Below are 26156 nucleotides of genomic sequence, written 5' to 3'. Positions count from 1 at the left end.
ACATGGTGGAGGAAATGTGTTGGTCAGGTGGGGGGAAAGTGGGGGATTTGTACAAGATAAAGTTTTATCTCCAAACTGTGCAAGACTTGTTTTAACAAAGCAGCATTTGGCTAGTATTAAAACTGAGGCACCAGTGATGTTGCTGGTAGTCAGGCCCATTGAGCGTTTATAAGGAATAGCTAGGCTGTGGAACATACAAGAAGTGCACATTAACATTGAACTAATTTAATTTACGGGATGTTTCAGAATGATTGTGCAAATTAGCTCAGCAAACTGATGCCAAACGTCTGCAAGGCTATCTTTCCGGCAAAATTATACTCAGTAAATGTCAGAATTTCTAACCTCGTTAGTGTGTTGACTGTATTTTGTCTTCACATTGGAGCTCATTTAATGAGTTTTCATGAAAACTGAAATATTTCTGCTTGACCTCCAACTTTTGAGCCTTAGTTTATACAACAGCTTTATTCACTGGCATTGTTGTTCTGCACACAAAGCAGACCTTGTACACAGTACTCTGCAAAAGTTTTGAGTCACCCCTTATTTCCTTATATTTTGCTGTCAAGGAGCCAGACTTCAGAACTTTTAAAGTAGTCTTGAGCAATAGTTCTCCAGGCCGTCTGAAAGCCTTTTGAAGGTTTTTCATTGGACATTGGCTATCATTTTTCAGTGAGGTATAACAGTGTCTACAGCCATCTATAAAACACAGTGGAGGCTCTGTCATTGGGGTTGCATTTCAACCAGTGGTGTTGGAGCTTGTAAGAACTGATGGAATTATGAATGCAGAAAAGTACCATTAGATCTTTGATGCAATACTGTCTGGAAAACATCTGATTGGTAATGGCTTCATTTTGGGGCTGATAATAACCCCAAACACACCGCCAATGCAGTAAAGGCATAGCTGGATAGAAGGAAAAAAATCACAATGGAACACTATCGGTCATGGATTGGCCTCCCCAGACCCCTCGGCATTATTGAAGCGGTGTGGGATCATCTTGACAGAGAATATAATAAAAGGCAGCCAACATCCAAAGAAGGGCTTTGAATGTCCTTCAAGAATCCTGGAGAACTATTTCTACTTAAAGAAATTATGAGAAGACTTGCCTAAAGCTTTGAGGAATAAAGGTGGTCATATCAGATATTGACTTTCAAGTTCATTAAACTTGTACAAACTATTTCTATTCATGTTTGCACATGCTTCAATAAATCACTGCCCCCATTTCCCATTTTCCTAGCAAAATGTAAAGAAATGAAGGCTGACTTGACTTTTGCACTGTTGTAGATAACTGCCATTGTTCCCCAGTGCATATTATGTACTTTGCTGTTTAATAAAGGACTTGTAAATCCTAGGCACTGCATTGGAATTAGTAAAAAAAAAAAGATATATTAAGCCATATTAACAAATGCTTGTGTGTGTTTTCTGTGTGATTTTTATTTATTTTTATTATTATTACTTTTTTTTTCCTCTTTGTGTATGCTGCTACTAACCCTGGATTGGATTTGCTGGACTGGACTTGCTTCTTCATCTGGTCTGGTGTGGTTGTGCTCCCCTGTGGTTTGCATTGCCCTATGCACCTCTGCCCTTTTGGTGTTCGGCAGGCATCGGTAAATTGTCCACTGCCGATGGTAAAGCTTTTGCAGACCCCGAGGTGCTACGCAGACTGACGTCATCCGTGAGTTGTGCCCTGGACGAGGCCGCAGCTGCCCTAACCCGGATGAGAGCTGAAAACACACTCAACGCCGGCCAAGCCGACAAGTATGTATCTCGCTCACACTATCAGCTCACTCTCTGCTGCATATACATTATATGTGCATGTGTGTATGTGTTTGCGCTGCCTTGGGTGTATGTGTGTTCACCTGCCACAGTGGCAGTAATTGTAGCAGTCTGGTTATTTTCAGCCGTAGTTTAGCAGAGGCGTGTTCAGATGGAGATGTCAACGCCGTACGCAAATTGCTGGATGAGGGCCGGAGCGTCAATGAACACACGGAGGAAGGGGAGAGCCTGCTGTGCCTCGCTTGCTCGGCTGGCTATTATGAACTTGCACAGGTATGGAAGAGGATAGGTTGGTGTCCTGATTAAATTACTGTTAAATAGTTAAGGGGATATATTCCATTGATGATGAGCTTGTGTATGTGTTTCCTAACCTTATAGTTTTTTAATCTTTCAACCTTAGGTTTTGTTGGCTATGCATGCCAATGTGGAGGACAGGGGCATCAAGGGGGACATAACGCCACTCATGGCTGCTGCCAGTGGAGGTTATGTGGACATTGTCAAACTACTTCTTGTCCATGGGGCAGATGTCAATGCACAGTCCTCTACTGGTAAGACTATCTTAACTTCTCTAATTGTGGCTTGTCCCTTTTTAATGTGACTGTGAAAATCTCTAATCTCGCTTCTGTCTTTCAGGAAACACAGCTTTGACGTATGCATGTGCCGGTGGCTTCGTGGACGTTGTGAAGGTGCTGCTGAAAGAGGGTGCTAACATTGAGGACCACAACGAGAACGGACACACACCTCTCATGGAGGCGGCCAGTGCTGGCCATGTAGAGGTGGCCAGGGTACTTTTGGAGTATGGCGCTGGCATCAACACACACTCCAATGAGTTCAAGGAGAGTGCTCTCACACTTGCGTGCTACAAAGGTCAGTACTTAAGTATGGTACTTGTGTCCTGTTGGTTAGTTTTATGTTTAAGGTTTATTTTTAGAAAGGGCAGTGTGCATTCACACCCCCCCCCCCCTCTTTTTTTTTCCCTTTGTTATACATTTGAACACTCTCTTTACTAAGACTTGGTTATTGGTAGTTAAGTGTTAAACTAAAGCTCTTACATAAGTGCTGTCAGCTAGCCGAACAGTCAGCTATTCATTAAACTTCAGCTGGGTATTTTGTTCGTTTTTTCACTTTAGTAAAATGGTTTTAAATAAGTGTACATTTTAAGATCAGTAACAATGGCATGCCCCCACACTCCGCTGAACCAAGCTAACTGGCTGTTTTTCACCCAGTGGCTGGCTACGCCCATAACCTTGTCCAAAGGCCTGTAAAAGATTAATTACATTGATTTTGTTTGTCCTCTACAGGTCACTTGGATATGGTGCGCTTTCTCTTGGAGGCTGGAGCAGACCAGGAACACAAAACGGATGAGATGCACACAGCGCTGATGGAGGCCTGCATGGTAAGCATCTGACCTAAAACCTCACTTCACATTTCACACCCCAAACCACTTGTTTTAAGTTCAGATTTCCTTTGCATTTGTATTGATCAAACACACTTTGAATTATTGTAATTACATGACAGTTTGTCCCATCAAAAAATTCGAATGGTTTCTGAAAGCTGAGAAATTGTGCTACACACCCAACATAGGGTTTATTACGGTAGTTGTTGCCGGATCAAGATTGATCAAGATTTAGCTGCATTATTTATCTATATAATGTCTCAGTGCAGCTCAGACATAATAAACATTCAAATTTATTTAAAATAAGCAATTTTAAAAGCTCACAGAACATTACATCAGAAGTATAATGGCAGCTATTGTTCGGTGTCTACACCTAGCCGTTGGTAGCTATGTTAATTGGGTACTTGCATGCTAAACAGGTGAAGAAGTGGACTGAAAGCAGCATTTATAATCATTTCAACCTTCTCACCCATTTCTAATTGGTTTTTATCTTGTTTCCAGACCAGTCCATCCAAATAATGGGGAAGAGTTGTGCAATTTTCTGATGAACACTGTTAAAAATGTAGCAGTACAATTAAGTTTTAGATACCTTTTCTATCACTTTGTTAAAATCTTCTTTTTTAATTAAAACACACTTTTTCAGATTATGTTTTGGATTCATACAGGCTGTAGCTTGACTTGACTGGAAATTGATACATTTATTTATTCAGGTCCTTATCTCTATATTCTCTGTGTGTCTCGCTGTCCCAGGATGGCCATGTGGAGGTGGCACGGCTGCTGTTGGACAGCGGCGCTCAAGTCAACATGCCAGCTGATTCCTTTGAGTCGCCCCTTACCCTGGCAGCTTGTGGAGGACATGTGGAGTTGGCAGCCTTGCTCATAGAGAGGGGTGCCAACTTGGAGGAGGTATGCAAAGAGACACACAAAAGAGAAAAAACACACCATAAAATTCTGGTGTTAATTCTGGAGTTGTGCCAAAAAGCATCTGTAGTTTTGTACAAGTGTTTGTTTTCCAATTTTGCAAACAAACAGCTTATTATTCACTATTGTTAAAAATGTAAATAATATTAACATAACTGACTTAAATACAGTTGGATGAACATTTCCATCCCCACAGGTTCCATAGACTGCAAGTCAGACTTGTTCCTATATCATAATAATCTTGCCATGAGACGTACTCGCCCTCATGTTTTCTTATGTGCTGTTGCTTCTGTTTGTGTCCAGGTTAATGATGAGGGCTACACTCCGCTAATGGAGGCAGCTAGGGAGGGACACGAGGAGATGGTAGCACTGCTGCTGGCTCAAGGTAGCAGCCTTTGTTCTTCCATCTGGGAAATGGAACCTCTGTGAAATGCCATAACAAAAAAATTTATTTATTTATCGTGGTTGGTTATTATATTTTGCCATTTTAGAAACCAAGCCATCCACCAATAACAAAACTTATTTTCTAGGTGCTAACATCAATGCCCAAACAGAGGAGACCCAGGAGACCGCGTTGACTCTTGCATGTTGTGGAGGCTTCTTGGAAGTGGCAGACTTCCTCATTAAAGCGGGAGCAGACATTGAGTTGGGCTGCTCTACGCCTTTAATGGAAGCTGCGCAAGAAGGCCATCTGGAATTGGTGAAATACCTATTGGCTGCAGGTGAGCACGGAAAATGAAAGGAAGACTCTACAATGATAGTGGTCTAAGACATTTTTATGTCGTTTTTCTTTCTACTGAGTTCACCTTCCTGTAACTTTTTCTCATTCAGGAGCAAATGTTCATGCCACAACGGCAACTGGCGATACAGCTCTGACGTATGCGTGTGAGAACGGACACACTGATGTGGCAGATGTGCTGTTGCAGGCTGGAGCCAATTTGGTACACCATACTCTTAAATCCCTTTAGTAACTTATGATTGGCTCTGCTTCTTTTTTTAATATATGCGTTGGTTTAAGTGACAGCAGAGCAGGAAAAGATGTATAATAAAGTCTTTTGTGTGCAAATATATGTTGATTGAACTGAACATATTCTATTGTGTGAAGCAAGACATTTACCTTGTAGAACATCTACAGCAGCAGTTTTCTGCTAGCTTGTTTTCTTGATGAATACAAATTGTAGCCTTTTAGTTTCACTTCTTTGCTGAACTCAACAAATCTATCTTCGTCCTCTAGGAGCATGAGTCTGAAGGGGGGCGGACGCCCTTAATGAAGGCAGCAAGGGCAGGACATCTTTGTACAGTGCAGTTTCTTATCAGCAAAGGTGTGTAATTGACTACCTCTTTGGTGTAAATACAAGTATTTAAGAATCATTTCCTTTTTTTTTTTTAAACCTAACCCACTATAGAGTTGATTAAATTTCAAGAGAATGTTTATACATGTTAAAAACTTGCCCTTTTATTCTACATATTTGACACTTAAACTATTCCAACACTTTTCCTTAACTTTGTCCTCTTTGAAAGGCCAATTTTGAGTATGGTTGGACTCCTTAAAGTACATATATTACGTTTTGAGTAAGAAATATGAACCCTTAGTTTTCTTTGTTATTCCTCATGTTTTCTTAGTTACTGCTCTTTCCATTTTCTCTCAATCACATTTTCAGTCAGCGTTTGACTTCATTGTTTCTATATGGCAGATGTAAAGTAGCTCTTAGATCCAGGGAAAGGTAATTTTATAGGAAGAAAATGGTAATTTATTGCAGTTTAATAAATTATCAGTTAGCACAAAGGGTTCAGAAGCTTAACATTTACCTGAAAATTTGGCTTTTTACAGCATTTTACCAGGAAGATAGTAAATCCTGAGTCCTAAACACCCCCCCCCCCCCCCCCCAAAAAAAAAAAACAAAAACAAAAAAAACTAATAAATAAAATAATAATCTGTAATTTTGATGCAGTGTATTTTCCACTGATACACTTAAGTGATGAGGCTAGCAGTAACAGGTGAATTGTTGTTCACTGCATTAAAGTTCTTGTGATCCATACTGTTGAACAAATACCTGGTTGTAGCCTGGTTATGGTATCATTACTTTCAAAAGGGGTGAATTCATGTCTTTATCTGTTTTCTCCCGTTTAGGTGCTAATGTGAACAGAGCCACTGCCAATAATGATCACACAGTGGTTTCTTTGGCCTGTGCTGGAGGACATCTGGCTGTGGTTGAGCTGTTGCTGGCACACGGAGCAGATCCTACACACAGACTCAAAGTAATGGGCACAGTCTGGATTAACACCAGCTGCTTTCTTAATAAGAATAATTACACTCATCTGCATGTTTGTGAGTAACTCTGTGAAAAACCATGTCATGTTTTCTCTTTGTAGGATGGTTCAACCATGTTGATAGAAGCTGCTAAGGGTGGGCACACCAATGTAGTTTCCTACCTGTTGGACTACCCCAACAACATCCTGTCTGTCCCAGCCCCTGACCTTTCGCAGCTCACCCCCCCATCGCAAGATGCCTCTCAGGTATCCCCCCCCCCCCCCCCCCCCCCCCCCCCCCCCCCCCCTTTTTTTTTTAATGACATTCTTGCAAGCATGGCTGTTCTTCATTGGTTTAACCCAAAATATCCTCTATTATAACAGGTTCCTCGTGTCCCATTCCAAGCTCTCGCCATGGTAGTGCCCCCTCAGGAGCCAGACAGAGCTCCATCAAACATTGCTACACCCCCACCTGTCTCCAGCAAAGGTAAACACTGCAATGAGCCCTCTTTCACAAGCAGTGTACTTACAAAATGCAATTGCAGACTTCACTGAGCTGCTCATGTATCAATCGCAACTTCTCTCATCTCTTTTGTCCAAATTCAGGCGTGTCCAAACAGAGACAAGCAGCCCTTCAACCCGGTGTCCCCACCTCTGTTGGCCGGGGACCTGAAGCAGAGCCTCTGCCACCCTTCCATTTGTGCCAGCCGCTAGAGTGCATTGTGGAGGAGACAGAGGGAAAGCTGAATGAGCTGGGCCAGAGAATTAGCGCTATTGAGAAGGCCCAGCTACAGTCACTAGAACTCATTCAGGGGGAGCCGCTCACCAAAGACAAGATTGAGGAGCTGAAGAAGAGCCGAGAGGAGCAGGTATAATCCATCATCCACTTAAGATCTGATCTCATTTTGATCTTAAGTTAGGTAGCCTTTAGCTTGTAAGCTAATTTACGCTTAAGTGCTTTTTTGTATGCATAGCACAATATCATAAGTTAGTCAAACCAGGATGTGGCTCTTACTTAGGTTCAGAAGAAGAAGAAAATCTTGAAGGAGCTGCAGAAGGTGGAGCGCCAACTGCAGTTGAAAACACAGCAACAGTTCACCAAAGAGTACATGGAGGCAAAGGGCTTAAAGGAGGAGCAGGAGGCTGGACAGAGCCAGGGCCCGGGCCCGGGGCCTGGAAGTGCATCGTCTGCTCCAGGGCCCCTTCTCACCACACCGGGAGTACACAGTGGCTCTGACAAGGACGAACAGACAAGTAAAGATGTGGAACAGGATGAACAGCAGGAGGAGGACGTAGAAGAGGTGAATTTCTGTGTACCTTTGTTAAAAAAAAAAATGTTGGTTCCCTGGATGGGTGTTATTAGACCCTAGAGACTTAAGGTGCTCTTTGTACAATTTCAGGATGAGGAAGATGATGATGAAGAAGGCTCAGAGGAAGAAGCAGATGGAGAAGAGGATGATTACCCCAAGCTTCCTCAGGTGTGCACAATCCTCCACAGGGATGGGCCACAGCTTCCACAGCAGCCTCCTCTTCCCCCTTCGCCACAGACCCAGCCCCAGCCGCCTCCTCCGCCTCTTCAGGCAGCCTTCGTCCCCATCCAACCTCGGCCAGACTACAACCCTGCAGACTACCCAGGAAGTACCAGTCCAGAACTGCAGAGGGTACTAGTAGGGCAGCAGATGTTAGGCCAGCAGCAGGGTCAGGGTCAGCAGCTGGCTGGGTTAGGCCCTGGAATGATACCTCAACAGGCTCCAAATGGGCTCATGGTCGCTACACCTGCACAGACGCTCACAGACACACTGGACGACATCATGGCAGGCAAGTGCTTCAAAGTTTAACTGCTTATAACTAACTGAAAATGAGACTGTGGTCTACAACTTTTTTCCCTTTTTTGGGCTTAATTTTTTTTTTTTTCCCCCTCTTGCAGCTGTGAGCAGCCGCGTGCCCATGCTGAACACTACAACTTCACCCACACCCCTTTCCCAGCCACCCACACAGACGCCTGCAAACATCGCCTCTCCCCCATCAGTCCTACCCCTCTACCCCTCCGTTGACATAGACGCACATGTAAGCCATTTTTGACATGACTGTTAATCGTATTACTGATAGTGCAAGTCAATACATTTATGGACAAAGTAACTTACCCTGTTAAGAGATGTTGTTTTGCCTCATAGACGGAGAGTAATCATGACACAGCCCTGACGCTGGCATGTGCAGGAGGACACGAGGAGCTTGTGTCTGTCCTGATTGCACGGGGAGCCAATATTGAGCACCGGGATAAAAAAGGTATCTTAGAATGATGACTGAAAAGAGCTTATGAAATAGACTCCTAATAGTATTATGACAAGCTGGAGGATTGAGTTGGATTTTAATTGAGTAGTTTTTATATAACAAAAGTATAAAGCTCATTATTTCTCTTTTCTCCACAGGCTTTACTCCACTGATCCTGGCTGCCACCGCTGGCCATGTAGGTGTGGTTGAGGTACTCCTGGACAAAGGGGGTGACATTGAGGCTCAATCAGAGAGAACCAAAGACACACCCCTGTCCCTGGCCTGCTCTGGGGGACGCCAGGAGGTAAACACCATTTTTCAGTTTGCCCTCACAGTTTTGTGACATTTTTGTAGTCCTGTTTTAACTTGATTATCATTTATGTTGGAAAGGTTGTTGAGTTGCTGCTGCTGCGGGGAGCCAATAAGGAACACCGCAATGTCTCAGACTACACGCCTCTCAGCCTGGCTGCTTCTGGGGGTTACGTCAACATCATCAAAATACTTCTCAATGCTGGTGCCGAGATTAACTCTAGGTGAGCAACCATCACTGCAGTATACTATTTATGCTACAAATCCTTGCATAGATACACCTTCTGTGATGCCAAATTGCAATGAATACGTAATATCTACTATAACGATACTTTATTTATTGTCTTGATTAATCAAACCTAGTAGCATACATATAGCATTCACACTGTGTTATGCATTTTTTCCATTTCTAAAGACTTAATTTTCCTCTTTTCAGGACTGGCAGTAAACTGGGCATCTCTCCCCTGATGCTGGCAGCTATGAATGGGCACGTGCCAGCAGTGAAGCTGTTGCTGGATATGGGTTCAGACATCAATGCCCAGATTGAGACCAACAGAAACACAGCTTTGACTCTAGCCTGCTTTCAGGGGCGGGCTGAGGTTGTCAGTCTGCTGCTAGATCGCAAGGCCAACGTAGAGCATCGTGCTAAGGTGAGAACTCGTGATCACATATAGCAAGACACAGTGGCCACAAATAGTCAAATTTTCTCAGGAAACTTCCTAACTGAAAGAAGTGACCTGGAAGTATCTGTGTGGTGATCTTAATAAGAGCTGTTCCAATCTGCTAAATATTAAAGGAAGGTTATTCAGTGCTGCTTTTATTGCCTTCATTAGCAAAGGATACACTGGATCTTTTGCTAAGATTTAAGATCTAAAGGCAAAGTGACAGGAGGAAAATGAGTGGACAGAATGAACAGATGTTTTAAAATTAAAATCTCTGCACTGGAGTGGAATTTCTCACTGGTTGTTCTCTTGTATGAGACTTGCATTAAACAACCCAATAAGAACACGTTGAGGAACTTATCTAAGATGCGGGTTTTGTAGTCCATTGTCCGAGATATTGTAGTTCGATCACAGCAGACCCACGTCAGCATCATCTGCCACGACCATTTTTTGTGTAGGTGCAGTTACATTCTCTGAGCGCCACACCATTTTCTTAATTCCTTAAAAATTCTTCTGTTTCTCGATCTCATGAGGTTTGGTAAGATGGTGAAAGGAGGTTGGAAGTAATGTTTTTAGCTGTTAGACCGCACCATACTCTTCCACACACCTCATTCATTGCACACACATCCATCCTTTTACAGAGCTTTACATAATTGTTCTTGCTGGCTACACAGCCTACTATAAATTGTACAACCTCAAGTCTCCTCTGGAAACGGTGCAAGCATGATGATAGCCACTGTGCTTTTTTTTTTTTTTTTTTTTTTTTTATGTCAGTTAGCACCCTCACATTTTTAATTTTATTTAACTTTATTTAACCAGGAAAGTCCCACTGAGATTAAGAACCTCTTTTTCAAGCGAGTCCTGGCCAAGATGGGCAGCAACAAATACCTTTGCAAAACCTTTGCAAAGTTACATAGTTAAAATACATGATGATCAAAGACATAAAATGGTTAAAATTTTTCAAACGTACATTAAGAAAAACGAGTGTATGTTATGGAGTTAGCCACAAAAATTTGCAATTTAGATTTAAAAGCACTCAATGAAATTAACTTACAAAAGAACATACAAAAGCCTTTTTACCCAGTTTGCAGGCAAATGGAACAGAAAGCAGCAACTGATTCTGAGAACGTAATGAATAAGGAGCATCACTTCTCAGTGTAGTTAAAGCACAAATATAGGCTGGTAGGAACCCAAGTAGTACCTTTTATAGATGAAAGTATACCAGTGACAGGACCTACGGGTGGCCAAAGCAGGCCACCCCACCTGAATATATAGGTCACAGTGATGCGTTGACACTTTACAGTTGGTAATAAACCTGAGGGACGCATGGTAAACGATATCAACCATTCAAGTCTGAGTAAGAGTTGAACCATAACACTAAATAACTGTATCGTCAGCATAAAAGTGCACGTTTGCACCTGACGCGTATAGACCCAAGCCATTGATATAAATAAAGAGGACCTAATACAGATCCCTGGGGCACCCCCTTGTGGATAGTAACAACTTCAGAACACAGGTCATCGTGTTTAATGCCCTGTGTTCTATTACTAAGATAATCTGTGAACCAGGCGACTGCAGTCTCTGTAAAACCTGACTGGAGGAGTCTAAATTTTAAGATATTGTGATTCACAGTATCAAATGCTTTCAACAAATCAATAAAGAGCAATGCACAGTATTGTCTCTTATCTAGTGCCACTATAATATCATTTACCACTTTCATTGCAGCTGTGATGGTAGTTTTTTGTTTTGTTTTTTTCCTGAAGCCTGACTGGTAATTTGATAAGATGTTGTGGTGTAATTTTAGCCAGCACTGACAAATTGGAAATTGGCTGATAATTAGTTAAAACTGCTGAATTACCACCTTTTTAATAAAGGAAACACAAATGCTGATTTCCACACTGAAGGAATTTGATAGTAAGAGGCTCTGCTACAAAATCAGCTGCCAGCTTCAAAAGGAGAGGCTCCATCAAATCAGGTCCACTAGACTTCCTATGATCTAAAGCTTTAAGGGCCTTATGGACTTCATTAACAGAAAAAGGAACAAAATTAAATTGCTCACCAGTGTAAACTGGTCAGCAATGGTGTAAACTTTGGCCCCTGTAAGAACAGGGTGTCACAGAATTAACTCCAACTGAATCAAATAATAAGCCAAAAGAGAGAAAATCCTTATTAAAACATTTCAGTATTTCCATCCTATCATATAGAATATAGGAAGGTAGTATCTGGGAGCTTTTGCTAACTGGAAGAGAATGAATGAATTTCCGTGGATTATTTAGGTTCTCAGTGGTGACAAATAATAATGTGATTTGGCTTTCTTGATCAAAGAGCATCTGTTTCTTAGTTGTCTGAAAACAGACCAATCACTGATGGAGCCAGTTTTCCTTGCCTTGGCCCAAGCCAGATTACGCTCATGAATAATGTCTGGGAAGAACCAGGGGTTAGCTCGACCCTTAACCCTGTATCTTCTTAAGGGGGCATGCTTATTTACAATTTCTATAACAATCCCTGAAGAATGTCCAAGCTGTTTCTACATCAGGGATCAAACATTTTCTTCCAGTCAACATTATACAAATCATGATTATATGCTTGCTCATTTAAATGCTTCAGACTCCTCTTATAATTAACACGTATGAGTGCCATCCAGAGTTTGACGAATGTTAGCAAACAACTTAATGACGCAACTAATTAAGAACTGTATTGATTGCACAGAAAGGAGAAATCCTCAGACTGCTTTGGCAATAATTTAATGATTTGCAGGATTGTGTCATAGGGAAAATGTAGGCAGTGCCTCTGCCTCAAACTAATTTTAAAATGTCCTAGAACACCTAGTTGGCAGTTTTTCCCTCTGACATTTCGATTTACATGGAGGATATATAATGCAAACAGTGTTTTTATCCTTTTCACTTACCCACTTGACCCTCTTGGTAACGAACTACTTGCTTTAAACAGACCGGCCTTACTCCTCTGATGGAAGCAGCCTCAGGAGGTTATGCAGAGGTGGGCCGAGTGCTGCTGGACAAAGGCGCCGACGTCAACGCCCCCCCTGTTCCTTCGTCCCGAGACACTGCTCTCACAATTGCTGCCGACAAGGGCCACTACAAGTTTTGTGAGCTTCTCATCAACAGGTGAGGGGTGTTAGATTTTTAGGCATTTCTGTAGAACTTTATTCCAGTTTTTGAACTAAATTTTCAGTGAATTAGTTTAGTTTTGGGGAAGCTTCTGCATTGCTGGGTTCACTGAAACTACTGATTGAATATAAGTTGAGTATTTCTTATTCACGTGAAGCAGATGTTTTAAGTCATGCTTTTGCTGATTTATTTTTTCCCTCTTTCCTTTTTAAAAACAGATGTTTGCCATAAATTGTAACCTGTCTTCCAACCTCATTAGCCAAATGGCTTTCATTGACTACTGAAAGCAATAATTCTTTTCTTTTAGGGGTGCACACATTGACGTACGAAACAAGAAAGGGAACACTCCCCTCTGGCTGGCAGCAAATGGTGGTCATTTTGATGTGGTCCAGCTCCTGGTGCATGCCAGCGCTGATGTGGATGCAGCTGACAACCGAAAGATTACCCCACTCATGGCTGCTTTTCGCAAGGTACGCAGTAGAATAAAATCCAAAAAAGTTGCTCTGTCCTGCTGCACTTTGGCAAGACTGCGGTTACTAACGCTTTACTTAAATTTTCAGGGTCATGTGAAGGTGGTGCAGTATCTTGTGAAGGAGGTCAACCAATTCCCATCCGATATTGAGTGCATGAGATACATCGCCACCATTGCTGATAAGGTTGGTATTGTTTGCATTTCAGACTCTAGTTGCCTACAGCTACCAAATTGACAGAAATATACAGAGCTAAAACTGCAAGTGTGTCCTGCAGGAGCTGTTGAAGAAATGTCACCAATGCATGGAGACCATTGTCAAAGCTAAAGACCACCAGGCTGCAGAGGCCAACAAGAACGCTAGCATTCTCCTCAAGGAGCTAGACTTGGAGAAGGTAATTTCAGACAAATGTGGCTGTGTTTTTAGGGGGTTAAAGCATTTTTAGTACAAGGCATGGAAACAGAGGAAAAAACAAATTGTGACTGTGTTGCAGTCCCGAGAGGAGAGCAAGAAGCAGGCTCTGGCTGCCAAGCGTGAGAAGAGGAAGGAGAAACGCAAGAAGAAGAAGGAGGAACAGAAGAGGAAACAGGAGGAAGAGGAGGGGCAGAAAACAAAGGAGGAGACCTCTGAGATGCAGGAGCAGAAGGAGGATTCAGCTGAAGGTATTGTTTCATCCAAACTTGGATTTAAAAGAGAAAAAAATAAATAAATTTCAAGACTTGAATATATTTTGACTGGAATCACTTGGTTCAATGGTTCCTAATGTCTGAATTTTACCGCTCGCCTTCTTTAGAACCAGAGGTTCCTATTGAACCTCCGAGTGCAACCACCACCACCACCATTGGTATATCTGCCACCTCCACCACTTTCACTACAGCTTTCAGTAAGAAGCGAGCGAGTGTGGCTACTACCCCAAGCACCAATCGCAAGAACAAAAAGAATAAGACCAAGGATTCGGTGCCCAATGAACCAATCATTTTGCAGGATCCGCAGGTGAGCGCTGCTGTTTTCGATCTATGGTGTTTTCATCTCTATATTACCCTAATGAATGAGGGTGAAAAAAATGACTATCTGCATTTATTTGTAGGTTGCACTAGCACAGCACAAGGCTGACAAGAACAAGATCCACGGTGAGCCACGGGGTGGGGGTGGGGGAGTGACAGGCGGCAACAGTGATTCTGACCCCTTGGATAGCACCGATTGTGCCAGTGAGAGCAGCAGCAGTGGGAGCAAGAGCCAGGAGCTCAACTACCTCCCTGACCTCACTTCCTCTGCCACCTCCTCCTCCTCTTCCTCCTCATCCTCTTCTTCCTCAGCCCCCTCCTCAGGAGCAGCCCAAGCCCTCCTGCCCGGCCCAGAGAAGAGACACAGTTCTCAGCCACAGACTGACGGCAAAGTGGACAATAAGGTCACAGTCTCCATCTCAAAACCGACGCAAAAGTGAGTCTCTGATCAAGCATGTAGGTATAACAACTCATATCTTCGTTACATCCCATCATGTTTGTAAGCAAACTGTCTGGTTACAGAGTTGCAGATACAAGCGACTCCACCTCCAACTCCCTGCCCTCCCCATTCAAGACCATGGCTCTTCCCGTCACCTCACCCAACAGTAAGCTCAGCCTCACGAGTCCAAAGAGAGGACAGAAAAGAGAAGAAGGTTGGAAGGAGGTGGTCAGAAGGTTAGTTTAAATGTTTGACTCCATGTGCACAAATTACCAAGAGGAACACTTTTTTTCTCCACTCCATGTCAAAATTAACTTTTTCTTTATTGTATCTTAAGGAAGGGCATTGCTTATGCACAAAACTAATGAATGCATGCTACAGTGCAGTCACTGTAGTACAAACATTAATGCCAACATTTCACCTCTTCTTTTGAAGATCAAAGAAGCTTTCTGTGCCAGCGTCTGTTGTGTCTCGGATCATGGGCCGAGGAGGCTGCAACATAACAGCCATCCAAGACGTGACAGGAGCTCACATTGACGTGGACAAACAAAAGGACAAGAATGGAGAGAGGATGATCACCATAAGGTAAATGCAGTGCCCTCTGGTGGGCTGTAAAGCCATTGCAGTTGAATTACAGCAGTTTGATGTATAAAGTATATGAGGCCTTTTTTTGGTTGATGACAAAATACAAATCTGACACTTGCTGTGCAAAACATGTAGATTTACTATTGCTAGTATTTCCCTCGAGACATTCTCAGCTCACAAAGACAACTGGGGCTGAAAAGGTGGAAAAAGAGCTCAATCATATAAGGAGTGTTTTCAAGGCATTTAGAGCAGGCAGGCAAGTGGATTTTCAAAATAAAGGCAAGAATCATATTGTGGGACTGAATGGTGCAGACATATGCAAAGCTGCCTTTACCTCTTTGTCATAGCCTGCAAAACAGCGGACATCCACATTAGTTTGAAAATACAGACCTCTTTTAATGTATTTATTGCTGTTTGACGACATGGCTGTACATTATGCCATGAAAATGAATGGCTGAAAGGACTAATGAAAGATTTAAAAAAAAAATAAGGGGAGCAGTATTACAGTTATGTTGAGGGGAAAATGAGTGTCGCTGGATAGTTTCCTTCCTTTTTGTTGTATTCTTGCAGCTTAAAATGATGTGCATTGAACTTGTCTGTGTTTGGTGTTAATTTGTTAACTTGCATTTATTTGGCTGTCAGAATGTAACATTTTTAAGTTTTTATTTTTAGGACAATTTCATTTAATAGCTTGTTAGGACACATTCTGAATAAGCGTATTCTGGTATTTTGTTTCAGAGGAGGCACAGAGTCTACGAGGTATGCGGTCCAGCTGATCAATGCTCTGATCCAGGACCCCGCCAAAGAGCTTGAGGATCTGATTCCCCGGAATCACATCAGAGCGCCTGGTTCTAAAACGACCTCAGCTTCTTTCACCAGTACCACGGGGGCCACCAGTGGTTCAACCACTGGGCCAAAGGCTCTAAGCTCATTGGCCACTTCCCCAGGCGTCTCGTTTCAGCCCTCCTCATCCTCGTCTTCATCCTCCTCTCAGCCTGGGGGAAAGATTGGAAAAGGGCTGTCCTCAAACGTCAGGCAGCCTTTCCCAGTGTCTCTGTCCCTGGCATACACCCATCCTCAGCTGGCTCTCCTGGCTGCTCAGACCATGCACCAGATCAGACACCCTCGCCTACCTATGGCACAGTTTGGTGGCACCTTCTCTCCTGCTGCTAGCACCTGGGGACCTTTCCCGGTGCGTCCTGTAAGTCCCGGCAGCGCTAACAGCTCCCCCAAACACAGTGGAGGAACCAATAATACGGGGCCCCAGGCCAGACCCAACTCATCTCACAGTGAGCACAGCAGCACTACAAGCTCAGGAGCCCCAGTCACAACCACCAATACCACCACCACCAGTGCTCCTAACACATCTGCTGTTGCAGCCTCGCCTCACACGCCTAACCCTACTCCATATAATCCCCAGCCTAGTGTTCCCACGCCTTCCACCGTCAGGAAACAGCTCTTTGCCCCTGACCCCAAGCCTGCTGGTGTCACACCTGTTTCCGCTGCAGCACCTTCTAGTGCCAGCAGTACAGTACGAGGCACCGGCTCTCCCGCACATCACAGTTCCACTACAACTACAGCTAATGTTCCTCAGCAGCCGGTGGGACCCATTTCACAGCCCCCCATCCAGGCAGTTAAAACAGAGCCCAGTGCTGCTCCCCCTACTGGAAAAGACAAGTCGTCTCTGCCAGTAGAGAGCCAGTCTGTTGCTGTCAGTGAGAGTGTCAACTCTGTGGGTTTCACCACCCCTGCCATGGCTTTAGCTCCAAAGACAGAGCCCCGACAACACTTACCTCCCCCTCCCTCCTCTGTACCATCCACAGAGGCTCCACTGCCCCATCTCAACCTGCAACCTAGCTCCCACCTTCCCACAGCACCACCTCCTGTTTTCTCGCACAATATCACACACCCCAACAGCACCGTACCCCACTTCTCTGCCCCTGCGCCCAGAGTCTCCCATCGTATGCAGCCACCAGGGCCTTATTATTCCCTTCCTGAGCAGCAGCAAACTCAGCAGCAACAGCAGTCTGTGTTTGTACCCTTCAGCGCTCATCAAGAAGCCCCGAAACAAACCCAAAACCAGAATTCCCAGCCAACAAGTTTGCCTCCACAAGCCCAGACCCAAGCTCAAGCCCAGGCTCCAGGCTCCCTTCAGGTCTCTGCTAATCTTGGGATGATGAACGGTTCTCAAATGCAGCATGTCACCAGTGCAGGCAAGCCTCAGCAGATGCCCCCTAACTTTGGTCCTGCAGGTCTCTTCAATTTCAGCAGCATTTTTGATAATAATAGCCAGGTGCGTGCAAATCTTCACAATTACAACTTTACCCTGACATTACATTTAGACTTTGAAAAGTGCACCATTCAGTTGTATTTTGATTGTAATCAGTTGTGTTTACCTTTGCAGGTGGGAAACAGTCAGGTATGGGGTGCATGCCATTTGCCTGCACGATCACCTCCAGAGCAGTCTTTCTCTGCCCCACAAGCGTACATGAGCATGGGCCAGCTGGAGAATATGATGCCCCCACCTCCTCCAGACAGCTCCAAAGCCCCTGGCTACCGCTCCACCTCCCAGAGGATGGGCAACAGCCCCATTGGTAAAACTGTCTTTTAGTTTTTGTTTTTTTTTTTGCTTTTTCTTTATCTTTTTTAAATGTATTTGTTTGGGTTTAATAATCAAGTTTCAGGAGGAATAAAAAATGAAGGTAGTAACAGTACACATGTATCCAAATGTGAGAATATATGCTAACATGTAAGGCCTTACTTTTTTTTTTATTTAGTAGTGTGACATTTACAGTCTCTTTCCACTGTCTGTGCCCTCAGCATTGACCAGCTATGCCACCAATATCTCTGGCAGTCCTGTGTTTCTACCTGGTCATACAGCTGGCGCACCCTCATTCAGCAGACAGCACTTTTCTCCTCACCCATGGAGTGCATCCACATCAGGTACCAGGATCTTTAATTCTTTTACATTTTCAGCCTTAGATGTTCTTTTAATGTTGTTTTTTTCTTCTTTATTCCCTTTCAAATCCATTTTTCATGCTTGTAAAATGGCACAGTGGAAATCTCTTAAATTACTCCGACATTTTTTAACCTGGACGTTTTGTCTATTCCACCAGGTGAATCTCCTGTCCCACCTCCCTCCACAGTGTCCTCGTCTGCCCTTTCCACCTCAGCGGTTGCTTCTCCTCCACAGCCTAAGCCAGGCAGCTCCTCGCAACAGGATCGCAAGGTCCCCCCACCCATCGGCACAGAGCGATTGGCCAGGATTAGGCAGACCGGGTCTGTAAACCCACCTCTGCTCACAACCAGCTACACAGCATCAGTTGGACAAGGAGGCATTTGGTCATTTGGGGTTGGCAGTGCTTCAGGTAAGAACAAACTGGACATGTGTGAATTAAACACAACCATATACAGCGATTGAGTCTCAATGGCTTGGATATCAGTGATAAAATCGTTAACAGCTTGTGTTGTTATGATACAGAGGCCATGTCTGGTTGGTCCCAGCCCTTGATGAACAGCCACATGATGCACCCACAGCTGCATGCGGAACAATCAGCCTTCTCTCAGCACCAGCCCATGGAGCAGGATGACACGGGCATTGCAAACCCTGCTAACAGCTACCACCAGCCGCAACATTTGCCCAACAGTTACATGGATTTCCCAAAGGTAACACAGAGCTGTAATTCTGTCAGACTTCTAACTTCTGTTTCTCTGCGTACTCCTGTTTCACCAGTTATCTGAATCTGTTTCTCCAGGGGATGCCCATGTCAATGTATGGAGGAACCATGCTGCCCCCTCATCCTACCATGGCAGAGGGCCCAGGGGGGCCAATGTACAATGGTTTGCACGCTGGTGACCCTGCATGGAGCCCCATCATTAAAGTGGTCCCAAACAATGCGGATAACTCTGACCCACAACAACAGGTAAGTTATAAAATCAAACTTGTGGCGCTTGTGTAAATTTATGCCATTTATAAGAAGCAGTATTTGACTAATAAAGCCACCTGACCTTTCTGCTCTCTCCCTCAGGTGTGGACTGGTACCTGGGCACCTCATGTGGGCAATGTGCACCTGAACCATGTCAATTAGACTGCGTCCTACAGCAATCAAACACACACAGCATGACCCACAGCGCAAACATGTAATACCAACTGACCGATTTGACCGAACAAGACGCCGAAAAAATAACGAGTACAAACTTTTAAACTTTAGTAGAGACCTGAAAGTGCAGAGCAAAGGTTGAAGAATTGGAAGTTCTCTTGACGCCATTCTTTGATGTGCCTATCTTAAATGAGCAAAGAGGAAATTGGGCCAGAGCTGTTATCAGTGGTTCCAATGATGCAAACATACATGCGCGATCACCTGTTTAACAGGATCCATTCTCTGCGTAGTTTAGCGATTTTTGACTTTAAACCTGCGTACACCGTTCTTGGGCTACAGGGGGCTCAACATGAAGTAGCTATTTAAACTTGGCCCAGAACTAGATGATTACCTGAAGAGAAAGCGAAATCAGAACCTTTTAGAGTGGTAAATACATGTATAATTGTTTACATACTAAAAAGGGTTAAAATGAGAGTAAATTTCATGTCGTATAGTGGCTCTACTTTATGTAGCCTGTATTAATGTGAAATATTTACCTTAATATTCAATAAAAAGATTGAAAAATATGTGTGCTGAAACATTTTTTGCTTATTTTCCTGTGTTGATGGAACATGTGACTCCTGAGCCTTCAATTCACTATATTTTTTTGTTTATTTTTTAGAGCTTTTTGGGCTCCAGCTTCTTAACTGCAGGAGTCTTTGTGCAGGTTTGTTTTTGTATTTATCTAATAAAACTTACTGTAGTTGAAATTAATTTTGAAAGTGGAAAAGCTGGAAGCACTTCACTGTTTTCACCCAGTGGCACCTTTTTAACGGGATTTCAGATATTCTTAGAATCTGATCTTGGACCATATTGACAAGAAAGAAGGGCACTAAAACCTTATTTTGTTTTTGTTCTGTTTTTTTGAAAAATGCTTGATAACGCTGGTCAACAACAAATTTGTTGTCTGCGTTTTTTCAGCTGATTTAGGACGAATCTGATGCGCTGAATCCAAAAATCACATTGGTTTTGCTCAATCAGGTCAAGTTTTTGAGCTATGGCCACATGTCGTTTTTTACGTTTTTGTTCACATGTACGCATATGTGGAGCATTCTAGAAGAAGTTGGTGGGGTAAAATGCGATGTCGAATATGATGTCCGATAGTTCTGGGTGATTATGTCGAAAAGGGATCAGTTTGAAGCCATAAAACCTCGAAGTCTTCCAAAAATTGGTGCGGCAAAGCATAAAGTTGGAGGATCAAAACTAAAGTTAATGGGGCAGCCGCCCCACGAAGTGTATAGGAAAGTTTGCCTCTGTACTCATCGCTCACTCGACTACACTGAAGAAGTATGAAGCGGTGAAGTATGTGCTGGAGAAAATTGGTTATGATCAGCATAAGTGGTTTATTTGTGTTGACCTGAAGATGGTGAACTTTTTGTTGGGACAACAGTCTGGCTTCACCAAGTACCCATGTTTTCTGTGCATGTGGGATAGCAGGGACCATGCTCAGCATTACACGAAGGACTGGCCTGTGTGGGAGGAATTGGTGCCTTGCAAAGAAAGGAACGTCATCAACGACCCTCTGGTGGACAGAGAATACTCTTCCCATCGCTGCACATCAAGCTGGGCTTAATGAAGCAGTTCACCAAGGCTCTGGACAAGGATGGTGACTGTTTCACTTACTTGTGCCAGGCTTTTCCAGGATTGACCATGGAGAAGTTGAAAGCTGGCATCTTTGACGGTCCTCAGATCCGTCAGCTCATCAGAGATCCAGAGTTCGAAAACTCAATGAACGAAGTGGAACTGGAAGCGTGGAAGGCATTTGTTCTGGTAGTGAAGAACTTTCTTGGCAACAATAAGGCCAGAAACTATGCAGACCTTGTCTACAACATGCTTACTGCTTTCAGAAACCTGGACTGCAACATGAGCGTCAAGATGCACTACCTATTTTCACATATGGACCGGTTTCCTGAGAACCTGGGTTCAATGAGTGACGAGCAGGGGGAGAGATTCCATCAGGACATGAAAGAGATGGAGTTCCTGCCGCTGGGCATTCCAGGAGTTCGAAGAAACGGAAGTTCAAGCCCTGAAGTTTGAACAATGGTGAAGCAACATGCAATTTACGTGTGCTTACCTTTATCATTGCCCACCATTCAGTTTACAGTAATCGATGTTTCTATCAGGTAATCAATATATGTTGTTGGAAAAACATTTTTTTCTCTTAAAAACATATTTAGGATGATATGTGTTGACAAAAATCAGCTGATAATGCCACAAAAATGTAATCGATTTTGTCACAAGATCTGATTTTTTTTTTTTTTTCAAATCAACTTAGCACAAAAACCTAACCTGATGGAGAAAAACGGATGCCATTTCCTGATTCAGCAGTGCAAAAATACCCTAAATCAGTTGTAGAAATCTAGACAACATTCAAAAAGTAAAAAATTGTTGCCCAGTGTAATCAGTGAACTTTATGCAATACTGCCACCCAGTGGTAAGAATGGGTTTAAGAAAAATTGAGCTACTGAGAAACATTATTTAAATCCTTCCTATATGGAGGGTAATCCTTCTCCATATAGCAATCATTCAAAAATAAACTGGCTCTTGAAGAGTAGTCAAGTTTTATCATTGTGATGTGTGGTGGTCTCCTGAGTGCAAAGCATACAAGAAATGAGCCAGTGGAGAGTGAAATATTACATCCAGAGTGTCTGGAACATCCAGCAGTTGCTACTAAAATTTATTAGGCCACATTTAACTTTTTCTATTGGATTTACTTTTAATAAATTATCAACCATGCCCTTTTTATTACAGTGGAACCATGCTTGATTGAGTGTAAGGAGTTTCAGTTTTTCCTCATGAGCCACCTTTAGTGTCTTACATTTGAAGTAAGTACCCTGATTTAATATGGACGTATCACCTTTTCACTGAGTGATAAATTCTCATTTTAATTGATCAGCCCCTGGACTTGAAAAGCTCAGATGTGTTTGAGAATCACTTCTTTTCCAGCTCAAAAGTTTGTGCAAACTCAACACACCTGTATACAGATGGAAATCCACGAGTTTATTGTAACTTTGCAATAGACAATTTTTCAAGTATTTAGACACTTAAATAAAAATCTCAAACAGTGTGAACATTTTAGCACCAAAGTACATTTGAAGTAAAATAAAAGCACTCATGCAGACTCATACATCATATTATTGGATCATAATTTTGTGATTCATTTATCACCAGATCAGCTGGTTTATACTGTGTCTTCATACTAAGTTGCTAAGAGGTTTTGGGGGTGTTCTGCTGACAGAGATCACAATTATACTGCAGTTGTTTATCACAAAACATTCCGTGGTTGTGTGAATTTATATTTACCTCCACCAAGGAGGTCATGCTTTTGGTTGCATTTTTGTGTCATTCTGTCTGTAAACAGGATAGGCCAAAAAGTTTTTGTATAAATTCTGATAAAACTTTGTAGGGGTGTAGAGTGGGGTCATGTTAAAAATCCACTAAAATTTGTCTCACCTCTTTATTGGTCCAAAATTGACAAAAAAGTCTTATAACTTAGAAACCATGATTCTTACAAGTGTGGTGTGTATTGTCAAGATATAGAAAGTACCATATAAAATTTTAAAATGTTACATTTGACCTCTGACCTCTAAGGGTCAACAGATATATATAATCTAATTTCTTATTTTGGAAGTGAAATTTTTTTTATGATGTTTAAAATATTTGGACCTTTATTGTGAAGTCACAGCAAACTGTAACCGGAAAGTGTAGTTCTTCGCTTTTCCGGTTTTTCACTTCCAAGCTAAGTATGGCGGCCGCAGCACCCCCCGGAGTGGCAGAGCAAACACCTAAAGCACCTCCGCAGAGGGCTGTGCCGTTTGACTTGTCCCAGCCTCCAAATATCCAAGGCTTCAACCCTTTGCCTAAGACCAAAGATGAAACATTCAAAGAAAAGTTTGTGAGGAAAACCAAGGAGAACCCATTCGTCCCATTAGGTGAGTTACACAAGCGGAGTACAGTGCGACCTTTACTTCACAGCCTACCGAAAACAGTGTGTTAGCATTAAAGCATTAAACACGTTGCAATGCTCGCCCTCCGGCTCATAACAGAGCAGACGTGTAGCTGACCTTTTGGATATTTCCAATCAAACTGCTTTCGGTTCCCCGGGTGCGGGAGCGTCTGTTGTACCACCGGAGGTCATCGTGGTCACTGTTATTCATATTATTATTTATATGTATTACTATATTTATGTAACTCTTGCGGTCCGTGGGCACAGCTTGGTCCGAACATGGCATCTTTTCCAAAGTAATGTTTTGGGAAACAAATAAACAAGGTAACTTTGTATTTGATGGGTTACTCACTGCTACTTCACTAATGCTTTATTAAAATATCCTTTGCTAGTTTATTTTATCATTATATATATATATATATATATATATATATATATATATATATATATATATATAAATAGTCCATTAGAACAATTTGCCTATATTGAAATTGTTGATAGACTACTACTCATTTATGGTAAGTGTTAGTAATTGCTGCAGAAGTTGTACAGACACTGAGTGGGAAAGACTGGACAGATGACAGGAGCCTCCCAAGTCTTCCAGGAACAGAGTATCAGTAGGAAAAGGGATGCTTCCTGCAGTCAGGTGTCCCTCACATTTAAGCTAAAGGTAACTATAAAGGCCATCCTCTGCCAAGGTCATAAGCTGTTTTATAACTATAAAGAAAAGGGTTCCAGGTAATGCACCAAAACCTTAGGGGTTCTTTGCCCATGTGCTCTCAAGCAAGTATTATTATGTCATGTGTTCCAGGACTTTTAAAACCCCCTGGAAATGATATTTAAAGGTTCCACAGAAATTATGTAACCTTTAGAGAACATTCTTAGAACAGTCATCTCCTTCTACCATGATGCCCATGCGTAGCTGCCTAGTTAAAGAATTGACTGAACTGGAAATACATCAGATGAATGTATTTTTATTCTTTAATTCAGTTATGATGAAATATCAGGAGTCTGGTAAAAAAGGGAAAAAAAAAAAAGTCCATCCATACATTTTCTTCTGCTTATCTGGGGCTGGGTTGTGGGGGCAGCAGCCTACGCAGAAAAACCCAGACTTCCCTCTCCCCAGCCACCTCCTCCAGCTAATCCGGGGGAACACTGAGGCATTCCCAGGCCAGCCGCGAGATATAATCTCTCCTGCATGTCTTGAGTCTGACCCGGGGCCTCCTCATGGTAGGACATACCCGGAACACCTCACCCAAGAGGCGCCCAGGAGGCATCCTAGTCAGATGCCCGAACCACCTCAGGTGGCTCCTTTTGATGTAGAGGAGCCAGTTGAGGTGGGAATAAAAAAAAAAAGGGAGTGTTCCCGAAAGCATTTAAGATTATAAAAAAAAAAAATATATATATATATATATATATATATATATATATATATATATATATATATATATATATATATATATATATATATATATATATAAAATTTAAAAACTGCCTACACTGAGGTCTGTTGATTTTTCAGTCTGTGGACAAAAACTTTAAAAAGTGTCTCAGGGATCCATTTTGAATTCTTTACTCTCAACAAAAACTTCAGGTCATCTGTTACTGGAGTTTGTAGCAACAAAATTCTCATTAGAAATTAACAAAACTAAATCTTCAGCACTGCGCATGGAAAAGTTTGTGCTCCTGTTATTTTACTGTTGACTGCAGCCAGTTCCCTGCTATAAACTTGGTATTATATGTTTAATAAACACCACCTTGATAACTGACAAGTGCCGGAGCAGTCTTGTGCCAAAGGACAGCACAGCTTTTATATCTTCACTTTCCCATTCTACTCGACATTAGTATTCTGTCACAACTTCTGCCTTGTCTGTGGACCCTGTTTATTGCCTTACTAAATCCAGTTTATAAGCTATTATTTCCTATTTATTTTCCAGGTTGCTTGGGAACAGCGGGAGCACTGATGTATGGTCTCCGTGCCTTCCATCAAGGGAAAACCAGACAGTCCCAGCTGTTAATGAGGGGACGCATCTTTGCTCAAGGCTTCACTGTTGTCGCCATTATTGTTGGTGTTTTTGTCACGGCTCTGAAACCTAAGCAGTGAAATGCATTGATGCCACGTCTGCCGTTGTCCATTCAAACTGCGGAATCAGACTTCTTTGGATAAACTGAGTGATGTATTGTGTCTTTAACATTGTTCAGATACATATGTTAATGGCAGCATTATTTATTGCTGTTTAAAAACTGTGAATTGCTCACAGTAAATGAGTATTTTGCTTCACGCTCGCAGTGTGGAAAGTAGAACCAGCTTGTTACCAGACAACGTAAGCAAGCTGAACTTCTGTAACTATACTATAATGATGTTGAAGCAAAATGCTGATAAATGTAAATTTTCTTGCTACATGCTCACGATGAGCTTGATTTCAAATGTATCCCACAAATTCTTACTGCCATTATTATTCATTATTATATTCTAATATAAATTCACATTTGAACTTGGTGTTTTCGTTGTATTTAAGATAAATGCGTATTTCTGTTGAGGTGGCATTTCCTAGTATGTTAAACTTTGTTATATAAAATGAGTGGGGGAATTCATTGTTACTGGCTCAAGTATCTCATACCTTAAAGCACTCAACAGAATCAAATCCTCCAGGAGGAGAGCTTCACATGTATTATCAGGAATGCAAATTATACACTTCATGAAATCACAGCAGAAGAGAATTATGCTAGCAGGGTTAAGTGTAATATATATGAAAATGTGTGCAAGTCCCCCAAGAACACCTGTTTCACACATACTCGCTGGCCATCTTATTAGGACCAGGCTGGACCCCCTTTTGCCTTCACAGCTGCATTAATTCTTCATGT

General features: G+C 42.5%; 2 protein-coding genes across 5 annotated transcripts in view; both read left to right on the top strand.

Annotated features, from left to right (window-relative positions):
• The window catches only part of ankhd1 (ankyrin repeat and KH domain containing 1), a 33179-nt gene extending 13332 nt beyond the window's left edge, over positions 1-19847 (top strand). Inside the window, exons 3-39 of one of the 4 annotated variants that reach the window (XM_030738755.1) lie at positions 1597-1753; positions 1882-2044; positions 2172-2319; positions 2405-2638; positions 3073-3167; positions 3912-4073; positions 4392-4473; positions 4619-4810; positions 4920-5029; positions 5323-5410; positions 6220-6347; positions 6462-6605; positions 6723-6825; positions 6945-7207; positions 7358-7639; positions 7739-8156; positions 8266-8405; positions 8513-8624; positions 8768-8913; positions 9000-9142; positions 9355-9568; positions 12530-12705; positions 13016-13178; positions 13269-13364; positions 13456-13572; positions 13672-13840; positions 13972-14171; positions 14266-14618; positions 14705-14857; positions 15057-15206; positions 15945-17499; positions 17611-17800; positions 18027-18149; positions 18323-18574; positions 18688-18872; positions 18962-19129; positions 19235-19847. In XM_030738755.1, coding sequence (XP_030594615.1) covers positions 1597-1753; positions 1882-2044; positions 2172-2319; positions 2405-2638; positions 3073-3167; positions 3912-4073; positions 4392-4473; positions 4619-4810; positions 4920-5029; positions 5323-5410; positions 6220-6347; positions 6462-6605; positions 6723-6825; positions 6945-7207; positions 7358-7639; positions 7739-8156; positions 8266-8405; positions 8513-8624; positions 8768-8913; positions 9000-9142; positions 9355-9568; positions 12530-12705; positions 13016-13178; positions 13269-13364; positions 13456-13572; positions 13672-13840; positions 13972-14171; positions 14266-14618; positions 14705-14857; positions 15057-15206; positions 15945-17499; positions 17611-17800; positions 18027-18149; positions 18323-18574; positions 18688-18872; positions 18962-19129; positions 19235-19294 — 7634 coding nt within the window. In that variant the 3' untranslated portion in view covers positions 19295-19847. The remainder of the gene's footprint in view (positions 1-1596; positions 1754-1881; positions 2045-2171; positions 2320-2404; positions 2639-3072; positions 3168-3911; positions 4074-4391; positions 4474-4618; positions 4811-4919; positions 5030-5322; positions 5411-6219; positions 6348-6461; positions 6606-6722; positions 6826-6944; positions 7208-7357; positions 7640-7738; positions 8157-8265; positions 8406-8512; positions 8625-8767; positions 8914-8999; positions 9143-9354; positions 9569-12529; positions 12706-13015; positions 13179-13268; positions 13365-13455; positions 13573-13671; positions 13841-13971; positions 14172-14265; positions 14619-14704; positions 14858-15056; positions 15207-15944; positions 17500-17610; positions 17801-18026; positions 18150-18322; positions 18575-18687; positions 18873-18961; positions 19130-19234) is intronic. The other 3 variants (XM_030738759.1, XM_030738758.1, XM_030738757.1) reach the window with 3 other exon arrangements.
• A 3209-nt stretch (positions 19848-23056) lies between these two features.
• higd2a (HIG1 hypoxia inducible domain family, member 2A) lies at positions 23057-25786 on the top strand. Its single transcript, XM_030739481.1, has 2 exons — positions 23057-23277; positions 25229-25786. The coding sequence occupies exons 1-2, from the start codon at positions 23091-23093 to the stop codon at positions 25393-25395; spliced, it is 354 nt and encodes a 117-aa protein (XP_030595341.1). The 5' UTR covers positions 23057-23090; the 3' UTR covers positions 25396-25786.
• Positions 25787-26156: the final 370 nt, after the last annotated feature.

This window comes from Archocentrus centrarchus, chromosome 10 (assembly GCF_007364275.1).
Source record: "Archocentrus centrarchus isolate MPI-CPG fArcCen1 chromosome 10, fArcCen1, whole genome shotgun sequence".
Taxonomy (NCBI): Eukaryota; Metazoa; Chordata; class Actinopteri; order Cichliformes; family Cichlidae; genus Archocentrus; species Archocentrus centrarchus.
Note: the sequence above shows the minus strand (reverse complement) of the source record. Positions and strands in the feature narration are given on the sequence as shown.